Source organism: Opisthocomus hoazin, chromosome 15 (genome assembly GCF_030867145.1).
Source record: "Opisthocomus hoazin isolate bOpiHoa1 chromosome 15, bOpiHoa1.hap1, whole genome shotgun sequence".
Lineage (NCBI taxonomy): Eukaryota > Metazoa > Chordata > Aves > Opisthocomiformes > Opisthocomidae > Opisthocomus > Opisthocomus hoazin.
In genome coordinates this window covers 23,696,186-23,711,583 of record NC_134428.1, presented here as the reverse complement: position 1 = coordinate 23,711,583, position 15,398 = coordinate 23,696,186, and the positions used below count along the sequence as shown (strand labels likewise).

Sequence of the window (15,398 nt, the reverse complement as noted above, 5' to 3'; positions counted from 1 at the left end):
AAGGACTGTGGTTTCCCTTTTGCATATGTTTGATGGTTTCTCCGTTCCCTCCTGCATTTCCACCAATTCAGACTGTCAGCTGCAGGGATACTTGTCTGTGTTTGATGTCAGTCTGCTGGATGGCTGATTGGGGTCTCATCCCAGAAACTGTTTCCTTGGAGAAACCAGGCACAGGTTATGTTTTTCCTGCTGTAATTAATGATGCACTAGATCCCCCCTGTTTGCTGTGCCCACATCCCCGTGGTCCACTGTTCTCCTCATACAGGTGCTCCTGGAGACCCCACATCTCTGGTTGAGCAGGTTGTGGCAGTAGGTGTGTGCAGTGAACGCTTACACCCAAACTGGGGAAAATAACATAGTTAGTAACGTAGTTTTACCTCTCACTAAGAGGTAAAAATGTGTCTGAACTGAGAGGAGGGCAGAGCCACTTGCTGTGCTGTTGACTGAAGTAAAACTCCTGTTCCTAAAGCGACCAGGGATGAACAGTGACCCAGCAGAGCCGGGGGTCGTGGAGCTCTGAAACGCAGCCTTCCTCCTGCTCAGAGGGGTCAGAGCTGCAGTGAAGCTGTGTGGCTGGTCTCTCACTGCTTTCACCCTGCTGCAACCCATCTGCCTTTACAAGACCATCCCAGCCTAACACCAGCATCGCCAAGAGCAGGAGCTGGCCTGTCCTACCTGCACCCCCTGCTCACTACCGTTAGCCTCGCATGAGCGGTATCTCCTCTAATGGACATTGCATGGGTTGCTGCACTGAGCATGACAGTGTTGTTGCATGTGTTTCGAGGTCTTGTCAACTTTATCCCGGACTGTCCTTGTATGTGTGCCCCCAGGAGAAGTTTCTTTTTAATCTGTTAACCTGGCTTCAGGGATGTAGTGCATCCTAAACGAGTAAGGCATTTCCTAGGGCTCCCTCATCCCAGGTCAAGGTAAACCTGTCCCAAGTTTTCTCAGCAACCGGTTGACCAGGCATAGCCAGCGCTGAGCACTGGCAGAGTGTACAGGCACAGACCTCTGAGACATTTTTGCTCAATAAAACAGACCCACGCTTACGGCTGGGTGGTTCCTCCTCACTGTTGGTATATCCAGCCCCTGTAAAGAGAGCGCTGCGTTGCCGACCGGCAGCCTAGAAGGTTTGCTGTTTGGCAGCTTTACAGCGGAAAATGTCTTCTTGTGGTTATGCTTTAGAATTATAGAAGTAGTTTATAAAACATAATAAACACCTGAGCTTTTGCTGAATAATTAATCAATGGCCGTGTTGGGGCAGGTTAGAGAATAGCTGCAGTCACCTACAGCCTGTTTTCCTGACGTGCTGCTAGCCAGTGGATCGACACACCGCCCATCACTGCTAATGCTCTTCTGAGATCCATTAATCAACCATTAGTCATTAATAAATAATCCCTTCATATAACATTCGACTATTTGGGGTATTCTCAGAGCTCCCAACAAGCTGATTTTTTGCATTCCCAAGAAGACATTCCCCAAAAAAAAAGAAAAAGTATGTTGTAATCCTGAATATGCTTGAAAGCACATTGTACAGAGTTGAATAAATATTATACTGCAATGTTTTTATTATTATTTTTTAGACACACCAGAAGATTAGCCGAGCTCAGTAGCAAAGACAGCCCTGCCAGTCCAAGGTGACTGATAGGAGTAAGGCACATGAAAGCAACAGAAAAATGTATTCAAAAGCAATTGTGTTTGCTTTCATCTTGTTTTTCCACACCCGTTAGCAGAAAAAATAAGTCTAGGTGACCCCAGTCAGAAGGAAATGTTTTTCAGATGCCTCCACTCCACTTTTAACTACCAGAAAAAATAGTAGTTGGAAAGACAGCAGCAGATTCAGTTTCCCTTTATTCTATTTATTTTAGGGTTTTGGACTCTAATCTGGCAGCAGTTACCAAAAAAATCCCCCCACATTTTAAGAGTCACTCCATCTGAAACACATTAGGAAGATGAGAGGAGTGGAAAAGGTATTTCAGGGGGTCACTCAGTGCATTTGAACCTACTTCCATCCTTATTTTTAAGGTGAGGCAACTCCTTTTTCCCAGCTCCTCATGCGTTTAAAGCTGAATTTGCTGAAACATTTGGAAAAAAATCCCTCTCTGTTGAGAACAATCCTGCTCTGACTCACTATGACCTAACATGTCTCTTCCAGTTGCAAAATCTACAGTAATGCTGACTTTGGCCTTAGGTACGCTCTTTGGATATTTACATTTCCTAAGTTTGAAAAGCATTCAACTCCATCCGTGTGCCCGCAGCCATCTTGTGGTCACGGTCTAATCCAAGAGAGACACACGCAGTAAATATGACTCGGTCTCAGGGCAGTGTCCAGACTCTCTCCTTGGAACAGCCCTGGGAAATTGATCACGTGAGAAAATTTCCCCATTTCAAAGCGAAGAAAGGAGGAGTCGTGACCAGCGGCAGAGATAGAAAATTCATGTGGTCATAGCCTGAGTGGTTTTTCAGATGTAGCCATGCCTTTGTTCTTGTGTTTGCAGAGGAGCTTGTGCTGACAGTCTTTGTTGAGACACATGCTGAGCACCCCGCTCCATCACTGTTGATGCTCTCCTGTGTGCTGCTAACCCTCACACGTGTCCTTCTTTGCCATAGGCATTGCTATCTTTTCTTTAGAGCTTTAAAATACACCAAAAGCCTTCTCTCACAGAAGCTGAGGTTATGTTCTTCCCCTACTTGTGTGGAACATGCCTAACATCAGCGGGATTAGGAGAGATGCATATCAGAGCCCAGACCGATGAGACCTGCCCTCGGCCCTTCCTCTAAACCGGAGCTGAATCTTTGCTGGGTTTGAAGCTTTTCTCCTGGCTTTCAGTCTCATTTCCAACCTGCTTCTCACCCTTCCTGGTTTGTGACAAGGGTCTCATTAAGCGAAAAGGTTGTCCTCTAGCCTGAGAGAGAGCAGTAAGAACAGAGAGCACCTGGGAGGAAAATGGACCTGGTTGTCAAAGCCGTGGAGGTCCCTGCTGCAGGCACAAGAGGTTTGGGTCAGCCTGATAACCCCACTGTGGTTCTTGAAGGTTCTAGGTAGAAGCATTTGGCCATTTCACGTGGCTTGCTTGAATCTGTTCTCCCAGATGATGAATCTGGGCATCCGTAAGACACGACCTGCAGGCCACGTTGTGATGGCTGCCAGCCATGCGGCAGGACCCGCGTTCATTGTGTTGCCTTTCTTCCTCTTTTTCTGCAGAAGCCCAACGCAGGCCTTACTACGCTGACTATTCCCCAGCGCGGAAGTACATTCACACCCTCTGCACCAGCCACTACCTTGACCTCTTCATCACATTCATCATTGGGGTCAACGTCATCACTATGTCAATGGAGCACTACAACCAGCCAAAGGTAAGAGCCATCCGTCGGTGCGTTGGCTGTGAGACACAGCGCCGTGGGGTGGCAGAGGACCTGAGGACCATATGCTGTTCTCTTGGGATACCGTTGGCTGGTGAGGTCTGCAGCCAGCCCTGCCTCCCTGGGACCATTCCTTGGTGTTTGAAAGCCTCAGCAGGCTCCAGGCTCAGCATTGCAATCCATTTAACTCTAGGCCAGCTCTACCATTCGGGGGTCACCCCAGCCAAAAGCTTGATTTTCCTGCTCATGCATAAAAAAACAGAGAATAAGGCTAATGGAGAGTGAGCTAAACTTTTATGAGGAAAAAACTAGTCCAAATATTTCCTTTCCCAATCCCTGCTGTGACTGACCCTCAGACTGTAAAACAGTCCAGAGTTCTAGAATATTCCATTAGCAGATATAAACGTGAAGTTAATGCATGCACAGCAACGTTTCTTTTCCTCAGTGAATTTAGAATAAACCAACTCTTAAGCACAACCCTTCTTTTCTTTTTATATTGTCAAATCCTTCTTTCCCAAGAAAACCTTTGGCGTAAATCATACAGCCTGTCCATTTGCCGCATATATTACTCTGCCGTTGCATGATCATTCACGGAGCTCGAGGCTCAGGGTTTGCTTTTGCAGTACTGCCTGGTCTGCCAGGTAACCTGCAAACGCCTTCTGGAAGCTGAGCCAGAGGGCACCAAGCCACAGGGTAACGCCTGCCTGGTTTACGCCAGCTGACTGTCTGCTGTTCTGCCCCCGTAATTCCTTTGCATGACAGCCTTTGTTTCGCATGTAAGTGTGATTTGTCCAGATTAGGTCTTATTTATACTTGTTTTATATTCATGTAATGCAAACCATCACAAATGATACAAGAATTCAGGCTCAGGCAGTGTGCTTCAGATGAAAAAGTACATTGTCCCACATTCCTGTAAGTTGCCACTTTTTTTTAGGCACTGGGACAAAAATAGGGATAGTAGTGCACTGAGGAGTGCCAGCATCTGAAAAACTTTCAGCTCTTGTTCCCCAAAAAGAGTGCATGGTCATCCCACATATCTGGGGTCAGGAAAGAACGGTTGTCCCTCCTCTCCCCAAAACCCTACCCAACCAAAGAGCTGTTTTACTCTGCAACTATCTATTTTAAGGCCCCAGCAAGATTCTTTTGCTATTGTTGGCCTGCAGTTCTAATGAAATCCGTTATAAACACTCATCATCTTAAAGTATAAACACTGCGGATTCCTGACTTCCGAGAGCAGCTCTATAGAGAGCGTGAACATTGCACCAAATATGGACATACTTTGCCCAGCTCTAGAGGTGTAACATTTTTCAAGAAGGCAAGATTTAATCTGTCTCCAACATTATTTATTTTTCTGAGTGTTTTAAGCGAAGCCATTGTCCTAAGGGTTGCCATGCTGGAATAAAGAAATGATCCATCAAGGCTTTTATTCCACCCAGTTCCTAGGCCGTTCAGAAGAATTAAATTTCCTTGGATGGGGAAGGGGTAAAAGCTTCTCTCTGACCCAGACTGAACAATTTGTCCACTGAAGTTGGAGAATTGATAGCTCTTGACATTTTTAGCACAACTAGTGTTAGTGCTCGGGAGGTTTTTGTTTGCGTCGCTGTCTAACCCTTTATTTGAGTTTTGCTGTATGATTTAGTGCAGTTTTGTAACTGAGCTCTGCAAGCTGTTACGACTTTCCTTCTTACATCTCTGTGCTTATGCCACCCTCATGCCTGCCAGGTCCTCTGCAGGGGCTCTGGGTGAGGACAGCTTGGGCTGCCCTAATGGCTGTCTCTCTTTTCAGTCCCTGGATGAAGCCCTGAAGTACTGCAACTATGTGTTCACCATAGTTTTTGTGTTCGAGGCAGTGCTGAAGTTGGTGGCGTTTGGGTTTCGAAGGTTCTTTAAGGACAGGTGAGAGTATTTTAAACTCCTGTGCATTTGGGATAAAGCTGTATTGACCCAGTTGCAAAGCCAGATGCTGGATAAATGTAGCGTTACTATGATTGTACTACATGCTGTGTGCGAGGAAGAGCAAAGGGCTGTCTCTCCACGGGTGCAAACTTACTAGTGCAGGAACTGAAAATTCTAAGAACTGCTGGTACTGCTTTGCAGAAGGAATTCAGGAAATCTTACAGAACTTCGATACATTCTTTCCTCCAGGACCTGCCTCTCCACCAGGTCTGACCTGCTCAGCTTAGAGGTCAGAAACAACCTGTTAGCATCAATCCAGTCCTCAAAAGTGTAGTTTTGGCAACCTAAGGTCACAGAGTTCCTCAGAACAAGCCTTCTTTGCAGCCCAAACCAGTCCCGTGGTAGACTGCTGGCTACCTTTGGCAAAGACAGAGGTAGTTGTGTTCAGCCCCACTGCCTTCAGATCCCAGCTGCAGAAACCTACAGATCTTCTTCTGCGTCGCATTTAGCCAGAAGCAGAAGTGTGTGAAAGTGCATTGTGGTCTGGCGGCTTGCTGGGGAGCAGGGTAAGGTTGGACACTTCTCCACAAGAGCAGCCTGTTTGCTTCATACATCCTGACTGAGTGGTTGGAAGCTGCTACAAGCAATGAGGGAAATTACGTAGGAAAGACAATCAATTTCTTCACATCTTGCCATCTTTCTGGTGCTGGTGTGGAAGATCCTCTGCAAGTGTTAGGCTATAAATCAGTGAAGATACTCAAGTGCAGTTCAATTCAAGACAGAGGTGACATAACATGGGAGCAGCTGCATTACATCACATCAAAGGTCCCTCTAGCCTAGTATCTTGTCCCTGAGAGTGGCTCCAGGGGGATAGCGGGGGGACAACAGGCAGGGATGCTTCCCAGTCATAGCCTGCAGCAGCTTGTGGCCCAGAGGCTGGCTGTGCCAGCTGCAGTGAGTTGATTTTGTACCACACAGAAGATCATGAGCCCAGATATGAGAGAAGAAAGGCATTTGGGATCTGCTTGTTCTTGTTATTAACAGATAATTCTCTACACTTGGGTGTCTGTCCGTGTGTGATTTTTTTGTTGTTGTTGTCCTTCCTCTCTTTGTCTGCTAGGTGGAATCAGCTGGATTTGGCCATAGTTCTCTTATCAATTGTGGGAATCACGCTGGAGGAAATTGAGATGAATGCTGCGCTGCCCATCAATCCCACAATAATACGCATCATGCGGGTGCTGAGAATCGCAAGAGGTATGGCCTGCTCCGTACGTCCCCAGCCATCCCCCCAGACACGTCGGGAAATGGTTTGCCCGTTTGTTCTTCTAGTCCTGCAGTCTCAGTTCAACTTGAGAACAGATAGGCGATGAGGCTGCAAAATGTCGGTTCAGAGACAAGCTAGGTGGGGTTTCCTAGGTGTTTCCAGTCGCATCTTAGTTTGGTCTCTAATTCAAACCTGGCATCACAGACCTTTTATGCTGATACCAGACAAGAGCGGGAAGCGGTGGAGAAGGGAAGATCAGAACTTGAGATGATGCTTTTCACTGATGAAGTGTCTCCCCATCACAGTCCCTTTTTCCTGCTAGGGCACGCTGGAGTTCTTCTGGCTTTTGGCCTGTTTTACTGATGTCGTTAACATTAATTGGTGTGGGAAGTGGTCAGGTTGTTCAGATGTTCTGTGGGCCCTGCCAGGATGTAGTCAGCTTGCCATCTGTATGAATAGAAGCAAGAAAGATGTAAATCCTCCCCACAAGATCTGAAGCTAGATTGCCTTTATGGGTTTTGCCTGACGTTTCCCAGCCCTGCTGACCAGGGTTTGATTCTCATTGTAGTGCTGAAACTGCTTAAAATGGCCACGGGGATGCGAGCTCTCCTGGACACAGTGGTACAAGCGCTTCCCCAGGTAAGCCCCTGGACTTCATCCATGCCCAGTTTGTTCCCTTTGGTGGACTATGCCTTTCAGGCCTGGGGACAGCTCTGTGCCACCATATTTGGTGGGCACTAGAAGCCACCTGGGGAGGATATCAGCTTTCTCTGCTGCCACCAGTGCCTTGGTAGCAGAGTTTTGCACGGCCCATCCTGCTCACATAGCATATGTTAGACGGGAGAACCAGAATGATGGAAGAAGTGTTAACAGAAAGCCAATTGCTGCAGGCAGAGCTCTTATGAAACACAGATTTCCCTGGCAAGTTCAGGAAACACAGGGGCAGACAGAGAAATCTGTTGGTGAAAGCAGTGGAAGCAGACAACTTCCAGGGCAGCAGTTTTCTTTGTGAGACAGGAGCAATCATGTTTATTGCCACCTATTGACAGAGGAGCTGCAGACCTTAAAAAGCAAATAGGGGAGTTGTTTCTGAGCGTTAAAAGCCTGAAGTGGGGTCTCAAATCACCGTATTCTCATAAGCTGCAAAAGGAACAATGATGCTGCCAGTCTTAATGACATTTGATAGGATCCTTCAAGTGTTCAGTTCCTGGGACTACTTTTTTATGGAGCCATTTATTTGAAAAAAGAAGGAAAGAAACTTTTTGCTGACTTGCACTCCTCCCTCAAAAAGATTTAAGGCACATCAGAAAAATTCCAAGAAATTTACAGTTCCTTTGTTTTTAAAATCTTACGCTGTTTAAGCTGCATTCTGCTAGTTTGTGGGTTTGATGGTCTGAGTCCTGATCTTTTAGTCTTTAGAGTCAGCTCAGCTGGCTACACATTCCAATTTCATATACCACCAGGATCCTGTATCCCACCAGACAGTACTGGAAACATTTACTGCCACACTTTACCCAGAAGTGAGTACCAATATGAGGTGCCAGGCCATCAAGAATGAGGCCAAGGGACTCTGCCGCCTTCTTCTCTGAGCTGGCAATTCAGAAGCAGCACTTCTAGGATGCACAAGCATGGTCAGACAAGTCCTTATTTTTCAACGCCTCCAGAACATCCCACAGCTGAGTCGCTGTAAGGAGCTTTATGAGTGGGCCCACTCCGTTCTGTTTAAAAGGCAGTGTAGTGTGTGCTGGGGTGGACTGGGAGAGTCAGGCCTCCCATCTCCCAGCCCCAGCCCCGTGGGCACAGGGAGATGGCAGCGCACCGTGGTGGGCAGTCACATCTCGATCGGCTTCAGCTGTCTGTGGAGGGATCACGTCTCAAGGGCAGGGTGACAGCACTGTGGCTTGGCCAAAAGCCGGCACCGTGTAGATACCTCTTCCAGAGTGAGTGGCCGTACGAGTGTCTGTAGAACTAGCACATGTAATTACCCACACACACCCCATGAGTTAGTTGCTAAGTACAAAGAAGCCCATGATCTATTCAAAATGAACTGGAAAACAAGGGGAATTTCTTTTTCTTGGAAAGACCCATTTACTTTTCATCACTGCCATAAAGATGTTTCTAATATGAGACATTTGCCCTTTGGTATGCATAATTCCTTTTCAGTGGAGGATTTTGGCTGAGATTAAAGCATGGAATTTACCAACCTGACCCCTGTTTTGGCATTTCAAGAAAGCATTTGATTTGTGTCTTATTTTTTTTCTTTTGAAAGCATTGTGATTATAGAGCATATTTTCTCTCTCGCTGTGTTTTCTCTCCCCCCCCCAGACAATAGGGTGGCTGCAGGCCAGGCTTTTTGCTTCCTTGGGGTGTTTTTGCAGTTTACATTCAAACCAAAGTCTCTTTTAAAGGGAAATCCCCAAGGATATTCCAAGCAGATCTTGTACAGATAAAAACGCCATTTTGTGAAATGGAAGTTCAGAAAATGAGAAGTTTGGGAAGACCTGTCCAACAACAACCATTCTTCATAAAGCTACAGCTTTCATTTCAAAGGCAGGGGAAGAGTCCCTACCCCAATTAATTTGGCAGCCTAAAAGCACAGCTGGAAAATCCTCATTGAATGTGTCTGCTAAGTGACACGAAAAATGAATTTTGTGGTTATTCTTTAAGGTTTGGGGGAAAATTTTTGCCTGGTGTATGTAAAATGTCCATTTATGGCCTTACCATGACAAGGTGTTGTCATTGCAGTACACTTTTTTTCTTTCTCTCTGATTTTCATCAGCTTTCTATTTGTTTTTATTCGTCGGCAGATACACCTTGAGTAATGCTTAGAGAACCGACTGTCCCCAGACTTGGGGCAACGTTAGCATTTTGATCCAAGATTGAAGTGGTCATGGTGCAGGCTTAGTCTCCTCTTCTGGAACTTCAGACTGACCTTGAGCTGCTGTTTTCAATGCAGAAAGACTTCCTAGCCTGCTGCATCGTCCTTGTCTGGTAACCTCATGTCTAACCAGCTCAGAGATCTTCTCCTCCACCATGTCTCTGAAAAAAATGTGATGGAGTAGAGGAAAGCAAATGAGGGGAGGCAAGAGAGACAGAAAGAATGGTCAGGGAAAGATCTCAAAATGGCACCTTCTTTGCCTAATACCTCAATGCCCTCTTCGTCCCAGCAAATGTTTGGGATAGTGTGAATCTATCATTGTGTTCCTGCCGTAGGCCGTCTGTGCTTGTGCAGCGGTGGCTCTTTTACCCACTACTGCACTGTCTTGAGATAGTATCTCCTTTTCAAACAGGAATCCATGTTTTCCGATTTCACAGCTGGTTGAGCAAGAGGTTGAACTAATAGTGGGGTCATGGTCACCTCGAAAGGCACTGCCAGCCTCAGCTCTGAAGGTGTCCCCTCATGGCACAGGCTTTTGGAGAACGAATGAAATCTGTCATGGACTTTAAAGTATGAAGTGCTAAAATCAGCTACACTGGTGTAAACTCGAAATAGATCCACTGCTTTAGACTGAGCACCTAAAACCAGCTGGGCTAACGTGACCAGCACTGATTTCATCACTTAGACATTGCCAGTCCTAATTAAGCCAGCTCAGTGCTGCCATTCACAGACCAAAAACTCCCCTGTGATGGCAGAGGCCTGCTGCTGGCGTAACACAAGCCACACAGCTCTGCGCTGGACTTTGACATGTCTTTTAAAAGCCACCTCGTCTTGTTTTAAGGATGCAAAGTGTTAGGGCCAGCCCCTGTTGATGAAATACATTCTTCCTGCTGAAGAAATCATGTGGGTTTGGTCTGAATTAGCCAAGTTTGTGTTTGCATTGGATGTAATTTTGCTTTTTTTCTTCTAGAACTTATCCTTTCTGGAGCAATAAGAGATAAAATAATCCTTTGCAGTCTGGCAAACGTTAGAACATTGAACTCCTTTATCGCTCAGTATGAACCAGGTTTTAAAGACCTGTTTCAAGTGTTTTCCTCTTCTTTATGAGCTCTGGCTATACCATGAATTATATCACTCTTATGCTTCAGCTGAATATTCCCTTGCTTATACACCTGGTGGCTGCATCGGTTTTGTGAGCAGTGTCTGCTCTGGAAGACTCCTGTCTGATGGTAATCCTTTAGTCCTTTGCACATCTCCTGATCTCCAAAGTGCAATTCACCCTTTCTGTAGCATGGCCTGCACTTCACTCTCGCATTTGTAACTTTGCCTTTGGCAGGGTTAAAATGCTCGTTGTGTAAGTGAATCCACCATGCTGAGCAGCCCAGCTCAGTCTGCACGGCACTTTTGGTACTGATTGCCAGTAAGGAAACCTGCAGTCAATAGCTAAGCTGCCAGTGCTCTTCCTGACGGAGAAGGCGAAGTGGAATCCAGTCCAGTTGGCTTTGCGGGGCCAACAACAGTAAAATGTGGAACTTTCCTATCAAAAGATCTGGGTTCTTTTTCCTTCTTCTTTCTCATTTGGTCTATGGACGGCTCATTAATTAATTGCAGAACTGTACAGTATGCCTCCTCTTTGTCTTCAAAGCTTGGAACTTCCCCCAGGTGGACTCTGTGCCAAGAAAAAAGTGAAGAACTCCTCGTTCTATCGGTGCCCTGAAGGACAGTCTGTAGTTTGCTCCTGTCCAGGAGTTTAACTCTTCTTGGTGCTGTAATTCCTGTGCTTATCTCAACTTTAGCTCTTGAAGATGTTTCCTGGCGTTGTGTAGCAGCAGCTATGGGACATAAACAGTAGCCTGCTTTTGCTAGATGCTGGAAAGCCACAGTGATTGGGAAGCTCAGATTGTTCTCTAAGTAGAAATGTCTCACCAGCAAGCATTGCAGGTGGGACAGATTTTGGAAGATAGGTACGTGTGTGCTGTGCCGCAAGCTGTAAACAAGCGCGGAGATGCCCGAGAGATTTGAGCAGTGAAGCAGAAATCACGAGGTAAAGAAACACCATTCTGCTGGCCATTAGCTCTGGTCTGCGTGGGGCTGAGTTGATGCACAGAGAGGGGAGTTCGTTCAGTTCAGCTAGTGGCCTTGTGGTTGCACCAGTGCAATGACTTTAGCCTCCAAGGTTGTCTGGCCCTCGCCACCAGCCCTGGAATTCACACAGATGGCCTCCGTTTTCCAAGCAGACACATGTGTCCACTTTCTCTTGGGTCCAGTGCATAAATTAGCCTGTGTTTTCCTGCTGCCAGGCTTATTGCTTTGGCTGGAGAGTGCTGGAAAGAAGATGAGGAGGACTCATGTCCTTGGAAAGGATTGGCAATGGCTTAGTTTCATGAGAAATTGCTCTTGACGGGCATCCCAGGGAGCTGTGTGCATTGCCTGCATGGACAACTGAAATGCTAAGGTGTGGGCCAGTGATGCAGAAGTAACTGATGTGAGAGCAGGAGGAGGCACGGGAGGAGCTGGAGTGTGCTTCAGCCAGCCATTGCAGGAGACACGTACTTCATCCGTGCCTCTCCGGAGCAGGGAGAGTAGAGGCCAGCAGGACCTAGAGGGATTTGGGTAGGATCACACAGCTGACAGCGCAGCAGAGAAGTGATAGTGCCCAGGAGGCCGGTGTCCTGCTGTCCATGATCAGTGCAACACATCTGCGTATCGAGCTAACACAGCCTGGCGTAGGTACTCTGTCTGTCTGCATCTGTGGGCTTTTTACTTGGTGGAGTCAGTCAGAGGTTGAACACTGAGGGGACGTGCAGTGGTGCTTAGCTACTGCAGTCTCACTTAGGGGGAGGCAGAAAGCTAAGAGCAGTGATGTCCACAAGAGCTAAAGCAGAGGCAGCCTCCCCAGACCACGCAGCGGCAGTGGGAGAAGGGTTTTGCTGGGTGTGTGGAGAGGAGCGTCGCTTTCCTTGCCGCTGAGCAGGGTCATTCCAGGGCTTTTGCGACAGTAGATCACAGATCCAGCTGGGATGCGCCGTGGTGAAGGGTGGTAGCTCTGCACACAGGGCCTCCCAGCTCCTTCGGGTGGGATGGAGGACTCTGCCTCCCCCCACAACATCCCTCTGTCCCAGGCACACAGAAACTTCTGCCAGCAGTGTATGACAGCCAGGATGCCAGAAAGTGAAGGTCCAGGAGGAATCACACATACTCACCAGGGTCTCCATCTTCTCCTGTGGCTTCTCTGAGGTACTTTAGGGCACCAAGAACATCTTCAAGACATTCTTCATCTCTGCTTCACTCACTACAGGCCAGAGACTCCCCTCGGCACTGGAGCCACAGCAAATGATGGATAGCTCCTGGCTGCCAGAGAGAGGGGTTATCTGTAGTTTTCTCTGCCCAGGCAAAGGCACCAGCCCAAGTTAGGGGGAGTCAGATGGATAAACAGAGCATGGGCTGACCTGTTCGGTGCTGCTGGAGCAGAACCGCTTCTCAGAGCCTGTCTGGGTGACCGGCTGCCAAAGCTGAGGTTGCTGACCAGAGCTGGATCTCTGTCCCTGATGCAAAGTCCAGCACACACATCGCAGCCTTTGGCTGCTGGAGAAAAGTGCCTGGATGTGCTCCTGCCCCTCCTGCCCCCTCCCATTCCTCCCAGCAACATGATTCATGCACGACGTTTTTCTTGTCTGGTCTCAGTAGGTCTCAAAGTGCTTTAGAGACATTAATTACCTATCCGCAAGGGTATTACAAATGGGTACGTTGAGTTACAGGAGAGGAATGACTCACTCAAGGTCACAGACACACATCCAGTCTGCTTTCTCTGCTACTCAGCAGCCGCTGGCTGACCTCGCTGCCTCCACCTCAGCCCATCTCTGCGAACATACCTTGGGTCCTTCTCTGTGCTCGGGCCTTGGTGAAGGCTGTGGGCTGAAGAGGACCTTCCTTTCTTGAGGGACATTGGTACGTACCAGAGCGCTGTGGGCTAGCACTGACAGAATATTAAATCTGGCACTGGCTTGTACTGATTCAGTACAGCCAGAAGCTACGCAAGTGGTTTTGCTCAAGCACCTAAGCAAGAGGTGAGCCATTTCGCTCAGCCACATTCTTCTGAGCATCAGGTATTTGTGGGCTGCTGAGAAACTCATGCCCTCTCCAAGCTCGCGAGCCACCGACTGCCTGCACACATACACGTGGGTGCTACGTCTGCAGGGGGTGGTCAGGGCAGCAGGCTGTTCTTGTGCACATGAGGAACAACCTGCTTCTTGGCTGGCACTCCAGAGCAGCGCTGGGTGTCTAGATACAGGGTGGGGTGGAGTTTAACAGGAAAAGTCATGCCGTCGCCCATCCCAGGGTCTTTGACTTGCTGCTGTCTCCCACATCTCTCTTTCGTGTAGCCACGTTTCCACGTCAGTCAGACATTCAGGCACTTCCCGAGAGACCCTGTGCATCGGCTGAGCTTTGGAAGTGCCCGGGTGTCTGCTCTCAGCCAAGGGTAAACGCAGCCTTCGACACCAGCAGACACCACGTTAGCAAATCTGCTTCTGTTGGCACTTGTAGACTATGGCTGCGATGCCTTGAGCCTGTAAAGCAAACCCAGGAGCGCAGATTTGTCTTTGAAGGACTAGCTATGAGTCACGTTGGTTCAGTAGTGTAATTAGTCACGATCTTAAATACAGAATCTTTTACAAATGCACATTAGATAGTAGGAAAATTGTTTATGAGCCAATGTCAGCGCATGACATGCTTTGCATGTCGAGAGATAGATAACAGTTTTGATTGATAACCTGGTAATAACTTTGATGTTAGTCTGAATTCTTTGGAATTTCATCAATGCCAGCAGTTTACAGACTGATTTATTAGGCATTAAAATAGCAGTAAAATATTTAGCTTATAGGCTGCTTTGAAAAAATTCCAAGACCCTCTTCTGCAGTGCAGCATCAGGCTTTAATTTACACTCAACCTAGAAAACTTGTGGGTCACTTTTATTTTCCTGCTCTTTAATTATTTGCTCATTTGCCTCCCCAGCAGTGTGTGTGTGTATATTTGCGTGTGTGCCTGCTTTCCTGTATTTTCTAATTTGCAGTTAGTTTGGTGACTGCCTGCTAATGTCTTACAAGCCATGAGTGGTCCAGCAGACATGAGTTAGGAAGCACTATTCCAGAAGACAGTACATGCAGACGAAATACTCCAGACCAGCCATCCACATCTCTGTATGATCTCTGTTATTCCCTGCAGTATGGTAATAGCATTAGTGGAATTGCAAAGCTCTATGTGTAGTAGCCAGTTGAGGCTTTATAGCAATTACAGTCTCCACTGGGTGATTTGACTAGTCCCATTTCTTTAACACAAAAAAAACCTACTTCATAAGTGATAGCTGTGTTGATTTTATGGTAACAGGTATCATACTGATAACCTTGGTAATGAAATTAAGCAACATGGTCAAAATACGTGATAGCTGTGTTGATTTTATGAGAACAGGTATCATACTGATAACCTTTCTAAGCAGCATGGTCAAAATACCCAGCAACACCGTGGCTGTGCCGCCTCAGAGAAGAAAGCTCTGTCAAACTGAAGAGTTCGCTAGAACATACCTTGGAGCTCATGAATCCCTCGGCCTGACTACCTGGGTCACCACCTAGTTCATTTTTATTTAGAGATAAATGATCCTTGTGACACCATGTCCAACTGGAGAACTCGATCGCTCTATCTCTGTTACAAGCCGATAGACACATGGCATTTCACAGAATCCCAGAATCCCAGCATGGCAGGGGTTGGCAGGGACCTCTGTGGGTCACCCAGTCCAACCCCCTGCCCACGCAGGGTCACCCACAGCAGGCTGCACAGCACCACGGCCAGGCGGGGCTGGAATATCTCCAGAGAAGGAGACTCCACAGCCTCCCTGGGCAGCCTGGGCCAGGGCTCCGTCACCCTCAGAGGGAAGAAGTTCTTCCTCGGGTTCAGCTGGAGCTTCCTCTGCTTCAGTTTGTGCTCGTTGCCCCTTGTCCTGTC

The 15,398-nt window shown here is 47.4% G+C and overlaps 1 protein-coding gene across 5 annotated transcripts in view; it reads left to right on the top strand.

Annotated features, from left to right (window-relative positions):
- CACNA1H (calcium voltage-gated channel subunit alpha1 H) overlaps positions 1 to 15,398 on the top strand; it is a 257,855-nt gene that overhangs the window by 227,590 nt on the left and 14,867 nt on the right. For all 5 annotated transcript variants that reach the window (XM_075436240.1, XM_075436243.1, XM_075436239.1 and 2 more), the window contains exons 26-29: positions 3,206 to 3,357; positions 5,150 to 5,259; positions 6,380 to 6,513; positions 7,092 to 7,162. In XM_075436240.1, coding sequence (XP_075292355.1) covers positions 3,206 to 3,357; positions 5,150 to 5,259; positions 6,380 to 6,513; positions 7,092 to 7,162 — 467 coding nt within the window. The remainder of the gene's footprint in view (positions 1 to 3,205; positions 3,358 to 5,149; positions 5,260 to 6,379; positions 6,514 to 7,091; positions 7,163 to 15,398) is intronic.